This window comes from Thermobia domestica, chromosome 9 (genome assembly GCF_964235325.1).
Source record: "Thermobia domestica chromosome 9, izTheDome1.hap1.1, whole genome shotgun sequence".
In the NCBI taxonomy this organism is placed as follows: Eukaryota; Metazoa; Arthropoda; class Insecta; order Zygentoma; family Lepismatidae; genus Thermobia; species Thermobia domestica.
The window spans coordinates 158,315,282-158,322,383 of NC_137462.1; the positions used below are offsets into that span (position 1 = coordinate 158,315,282).

At 37.6% G+C, this 7,102-nt stretch overlaps 1 protein-coding gene across 6 annotated transcripts in view; it reads left to right on the forward strand.

The window, feature by feature from the left end:
• LOC145695137 (CWF19-like protein 2) overlaps positions 1 to 6,741 on the forward strand; it is a 90,471-nt gene extending 83,730 nt beyond the window's left edge. For all 6 annotated transcript variants that reach the window (XM_081772065.1, XM_081772066.1, XM_081772069.1 and 3 more), the window contains exon 13: positions 6,122 to 6,741. In XM_081772065.1, coding sequence (XP_081628191.1) covers positions 6,122 to 6,301 — 180 coding nt within the window. In that variant the 3' untranslated portion in view covers positions 6,302 to 6,741. The remainder of the gene's footprint in view (positions 1 to 6,121) is intronic.
• Positions 6,742 to 7,102: the final 361 nt, after the last annotated feature.

The window sequence follows — 7,102 nt, forward strand, 5'->3', positions numbered from 1 at the left end:
CAGCATGCAATACAGCACCCTTTCTGTTTACTAGTTCCAGCCGTTTCTTTTTGAATTTCTAGGTACACTCGCGCTAGTTGTCGACAGCACAGGTCTGAGTGTATCTTCTGCCCGGCAGCAACAGCTCGTGATGCACGGTGCCCTTCCAGTGCCACCAAACGAACATCATAACCTTCCTAAACGCCAGTGTGGACTTTGCCGGAGATTGTTGACCTTCTTCTCGCTTCGACTACAGATCTTTTTCACATTGTTGTTATATGTTATCAACTTCTAATCACATGTGATCAACCGCTTGAGAAATGGCTCGAGTTCGTTACGTATCTGTAGAGATTCGCAACTAGAAATTCAATCGAGTAAATGTTTTTGAGTTAGTTCATGTGAAACCCAAAAATCGAGCTTCTTTTTGTAGCCAGCTTTCTCCAAATGGTTTAACACTGTTTGGCAATGGATGTCATGACTGCTTACCCCCCGGTCTTGCTTCACTTTTACCAGAATATCCTCCACTTTGCTATGATTGGTCGCCCACTGCGAGGAGCATCTTGGACATCGAAATTGCCAGGACAAAGGCAACTAAACCATTTTTTGACTGCTGCTTTTGATAACGTATTTTTCCATAAGCGGCACAAATTTCTTAAGTGGCCTGCGCAGCATTTGCGCTTTTATCGAAATAGCATTAAGAAATGTACTGTCGTTTAGCGGAAAGTTCACTTGTCTGCATGGTGCAATATCTTACGTCTGATTGTAAAAAATCCAACACTGTTTGCAAATCAGATTCAACTGTCAGCTGTCGAGTGACGTTAGGCTTGACCCGCTGCGACTCATATTTTGAGATTTGGGACAGTAACATCATTTTGTGCACTATCTTTAAGACTACTTGATATGTTCACATTTTGTGATCACTATTAAACATTAGTGAGTAAGTAAATTATGTCTACATTTATTGCACTGTTGTTTCGCATCTATCAATTTGCTGTCTTAAATGTCTTTGAGGATGTAACAGATCGAAATATAAATTTGAAAAAGACAGTGGTGAAAGATAAAAAGTGGGATTTGAAACCACTTTGCATTGGATCTACTTGGCCGATGTTCGAAACAGTTTAAAATAAAGACACCTGCCCTCTGCAATACATGACAGATTTTGTTTTAGACGTAATTGTATACGCGCATGTACTCGTAACCTGCCTCTGTAAGCCTTATTTCGAAGATTTCAACTCATCTGTTCTCTCAGTGATATGTCCTATCCGTTTCTAATTTGTTTTCTGCTCGGGTTAGTAAGCATTTTGTAACAAGATCTACAGTTTTCATCGCAATACGGTACGTTGTGATAAATTTCCGAAAGAACATCTGCAGTGTAATATCATTCACTTTATAGAGTCACATTTGTACACTAAACTCTTAATTCATTTTGTTTTAAGTTAGGATAATTACAACATGTGGACCACTCGCCGCGTTATCAACATTCTTCGCTACGGATATAACAGAAGGTTTTCTGTCCTGTATTATACAGGGTGATTGCTCATCGTTGACGGAAACTTCGGGAAATGAATCTACAGGTAAAAGCAACAAACAAATATCATATGAACATTGGTTGAATGTGGCTTTGTTTGGATACTAGAGGCATCTGAAATGTCACCTTCCGAGGCGGCATTTTACCGTATCGCAAGAACGGAAAGAGGAATGTCGGGTCAAAAGATATCCAAGGAAACCCCATCCGAAGAATACAATTATGCACAAGTGATGACAACAGTAGCAGTGCAAGGGAGCTTCAAAGAAAATTTGGGTTGCCCTTGGTAAAGAAAAGTGCATAGCAGACAATACTATTATGGAAAATGAGACAGACAACATGACAATCGCAGTTGAGGGGCGACGCAAGGTTGGACATGTTGAATACCTTTGCTTTGATAACACACAAAAGAAGGTATTGTCGGACAATGCTGAATGACAAGACAGGGACATTTGCTTGGGAGGACAAATTAGGCCAATGGATCCAACAAAGCAGCACAAAATACACGGGAGAAGGCCTTGTGCGTTTCTAGCTATCCAATATGAAAAAAATGCGTAGTGTACGTACCGTAGTAGCCAAAATGTCGTCCTACAGCAACTATTCAACATGTTCTCCTTGTTGTTCGATACATACATCGACACAATGGCGTAAGGACTTCGTAACAGCCGGCAATACACCTGGAGTTTGACGTAATATGTCAAATGCAGCACATACACGATGTCAAAGTTCTGCAACATCATACACGGAGCGTGCATAGGCGAGAGACTTCACGTGACCCCACAGGAAAATGTCCAAGGGATTGAGATCTGGTGAACGTGGGGGACTATGCCTGTCTTCCACCATTTGAAAATGTTAGGTCCAGATATTCACGAATGGTGTGACTTGAGTTGGCAAGGGTGCCATCATGCATAAACCATATTGGACTGGCGTCTTGCGAGTGGCACGTCTTCCAGAAGAATAGGTAGGTCGTGCATCATGAAGTGGATATAAGATCTAGCGTTTAATCGACGTGGTAAGAAGTGTTGTCGCCAATGAAACCTGCCCACACATTAAATTGGAAACGCTGTTGATATTACGTCTCTACAATTTCTACAATTGTATGCGGGTTATTTTCTGTCCCTCGATGGTCGTTGTGAATATTTGTTATACTATCTCGGGTGAATAATGCCTCATCCGAGAAGAACACCTTTGATAGAAATGATGGAGATGCACGGTATCAGCAGTTAACCACCGACAGAACCATTATCGAGCTTCGTAATCGACATGGTACAATGCATGCGTTCGTTGTACGTGATACGCCCGTAGATTATGACTATGCAAAATGTTTAACACTGCAGACTGCGACACGTTTTCTCGAGTTGCTATTCTTAGGGTACTAATACTAGGATTCTGGGTAACATTTCGGAGAACCGTGTTCCAGTGCGCGTGTTCGAATGCCCTGTTGTCTCGGATTGTCTCTGTTGGAACGGAATGATCCAGTGTCACGCAATCGCTGATGAAGGCGAATAACCATACCAGGTCCTGAAATGTTCCTAGGTGGGTATCGTTCCGCGTATAATCAGCATGCTTCTTCAGCATTACCTTCCGTCAAGCCGTACATCAGATGCATATCAGCCATATCGGCGTTGCTGTATACCAACCTATTCATAGTGGTTCGTTAGAAACAGCACTCGTCCTACTGTAGTTGCTAACACAAATACTGTTTCACACGCAATGGAGTACACCACGGTCATACACACAGTAATTACTGCATCAGAAGAGTTTATCACAGAAACGCTTGTGATGTTATGTTGATTGTACCATTCACTACGAATCTACTGGCCGTTGTACTTTGCACCATCAATGCGAGTGCTAGATTCGTGATGATGCTTCTACTACTTCCTGTAGATAGCTCTACAACCTATCACTCGTGACCTCCCTTGTTCCACTTACTGTTGCTGTATACCCTTTGTCCATGTAATAACAAACGTAATTATGTCAAACATTGCGTTCGTAATAAACAGGGTGCTGAAAGATTTCTGGCTTTTAACTGGATTTTCTCGTAGCCCTAGTTTTGCTTCCGTGAGCTGCGTTCGGTTAAATACATATGAATGCTTTACAAAATACAAGTCGGAAAGCGAGATGTGTACGACAATCATTTCACTTTCATTAAAATTACTGGTTGGGATATGTATTCTATTATCCCCAGGTAATCTTCAGTGAAGGGGAGTTTATAGTAAGTCGGGGCGCAAAACGTAATATTTTGAAGTAAAAACAGACATTAAAATGTTTGTTACAAACAGTGAGAGGATTTACCCACTGCTCCCCACTCTTCGCTGTCCACGCTTCGGATCATTTTTTTTCATTTTATTTTATTTTATTTTATTTTATTTATTTTTTTATTATTCTTTTTCAGTCGTACACCTCGCTACCTATGCTCCAGGAGTTTCTCAGAGGGATAATCGGAATGTGTATCCATTCCACATGTAGGGTTCCACCTTTCTTTGTGGCTCACCCTTTTGCCGCTATTATTGTGTCATCACTTGTGCATAATTGTCTTCTTCAGATGGGGTTTTCTTTGATATCTTTTGTACCAACATTGTTACTTTTCTCCGTTACGAAGATATTACTACATACCGCCTCCCATAGGACCTCTAGGGCTTCAACGCAGCTATTTTCGTCTTTGTTCATTGCCATTTGTTGCTGGGTGTTACATGTAGCAACACATCCTACAGTTTCTCAGTGTAATTTGTTTACTTTTCTCCGCAGTTCATTCACTTTCTTTGTGGCTCACCCTTTCGCCGCTACTGTTCCCTGAGCACTTGTGGATAATTGTATTCTTTGGGTGAGGTTTTCTATGATATCGTTTGATCCGACATTCCTCTTTCTCTCCCTTCTTGCGGTATTGTGATTTCAGATGCTTGTAGCGTCCAAACAAAGCCGCATTCACCCAGTGTTCATATGACTTTTTTTAAACCTGTAGATTCATATCCCAAAGTTTCCGTCAACGCAAACACCCTGTATATATCATCACACCGAGCTCCATAAATGAAAACTGGTACTGAATAACCTAAACACTGAACAACTGCCCATCATCTCCATCTCATAAATTCAGTTTTTATGTTGAATAATATATATATATATAAATTCTCGTATCATCATTGTACGTGTTAGTCTGTTGGAAGTTAAAATGCAGCTTTTCATTGAGTATCAAGTAGTGCTTAAAATTGATAAGATATTTTGAATTGTACTAGAATTTGTATTTCAGAAGTTACAAGTATTTTTTAATAAATAAATCAATGAATGAATGAAAATTCATTTAATTCTTAGGTGTTATATAATCCATTTCAGATCTTTTTTCAGTATCTTTGTCACTAAAGTAGTTAATTCTATTTTGAAACAGTTGTTCTCCCCGTTAATTATTTAGACTCATCTCAACAAATTTTGGGATAGCAGCCATGTGCCTGACTAGTAGAACTGTAATTAAGTATAAAGAAGCTACTTTAATTAAATTCTGCATCTTCGAATCATTACAGTACTCTCCTACATTTTATACTATACAGCTAAAGTGCCTACTCTTTGCTTAGTGAGAGATAAGATTAATGGAAGGAAAACAAACTTATTACTTCCCCCCTCCCCCGAAAGTTTCCTGTGTTGAGACGAAATCAGAAACACGAAAACTAATAGAGTTTCATACAAATTACTCGCTTGAAATTATTTTTTTTCCAAATTCTTTCTAAGCCTTAGAACCTGAGCGTGACGCTAGATAGTCCATAATATCCTGAGACTACGGTGAAGATATTATTGCAAATTTAATTGAACCTATTATATTTTTAGGTACCTGATTACACAAACAACCTGTTAGTTTTACATATTAGTATAGATTTGCAATTAGTGCCTGGTATGATCGCATTACCGTAATAAAATATGCACTTTTGTATGAATAAAATTTGACATTGTTTTGTTGTCTTGTACACAAAACAATATATATTGGAAAATTATGTTCCTTATACAAAGTCTAATCACATTAATAAGTTTGTTAATATAATTTCGTGGGGCGACATTGAGAAACAATGTCCAGTAATTATAAGCCAGGTACACTCGGATAAACTTTCGATTTATTGATGGATTGAATGTGCCTTATGTCTTGATGTAACAGCGAGGCCATGAAAAGCAGGACTTTCTATCAGAGCGGTATCCAAACTGGTAACGGGTTTGTATGTACTCCCAGGAAAATCTGAACACCCTCCAAATTTTCGAGAACAAACGTTAGTTTCATTCTTAGAGCATCTAAATCGATACCACGTAGGTGTATGTAGAAATTCGGCTGTGAATTCTTCTATTCTAGTAGAGTAGTAGATCCAGTCACTTATTGGCTCTATAAAAATGTTATAATAGGCTCGGAAACACTTTTCCAAATATTATTATTTGCAGCCCACAAGCAGGACTGATGGCTGAGGAACAGATATTTAGAAGATACTTTTCTTAATGTAAAATTCGATATAAAGTTGTTTATATCCTTACCTTTCTTATTTTGACACTAATTTGTTATGATAGTAGTAGTTACACTTTATAGAGTAATTATAAATGTGTAGTTGTATTATGAATTAGCATCATGTGTATTGTTTTTATTTGCAGGAAATAATTGGTGGAATGCTTGATTTGGATCATCATCTGTGGCGAAAACATGCAAAAGAGAACTTTGATGCACAGAGAAAGAAAGTACTGGAATTTTCAAAATGGTGGAAGCCTCATGATTGGACTCAGAAGCTAAAAAGGAAAAATGATTCCAGCGAATCCGATTCAGATTCTGATTAGAATGGATTTTTTAAAGTAAATATCAATGTGCAGTGAATGTAAAATTATGAATATAAACTCATCATACGAGTGATTTTGTACAAAGAAAGAAAAAAAGTTTGTAATATGTTTTTTATGGAATTTTACCATAGAATGTATTAGTATATGTAAATATATGTAAATGAGAATATTAGTGGTGTATAGAATGTACATTGTGTACAATCGTGTTCAAAACTGAACATCCACCACACGTTTCAAAACCCTCTTTTCACAGTTATTTAGATAAAGACTTAAAAAGACACAAATAAGTTAGGTTTGTATTTCATGTGTTCTGTCTGCAAATGAGAAAGGTGAATGTTCGATCTTTTTAACATTACTTTACATTAAAGTATTTTAATGTATTATATGGTTTGTACAGTATAGTACAAATAATTTGATAAATTAATTTTTGAATTTGTAGACATACTGAAGTATATTTTTCTCTATCATCCCATTATTTGACGAAATATTTCTGAGATCACTTTGATTTAACTACTGTTGTAATTTTTTTTTTTTGGGGGGGGGGGGATTATTTTTACACCAAACTTAACTGTATTACTTTACTGCTGTTATTACCTTAGATTATAGAAAAATCAACAGATATTCCGGCGCGTGTTGAAGTTGTTCGAGCGTCCTTCCCCGAATTGAATATTTTAGATACTAATAAGTGCGTATATACATTATTGAAAACATATTTTTTTAAATATTATTTTATAGTAACAGTTGGTTTTGTCCCCTCTGAAATAAAATTGTGGACTTGCTACTGGATAGAGTATATTCGAC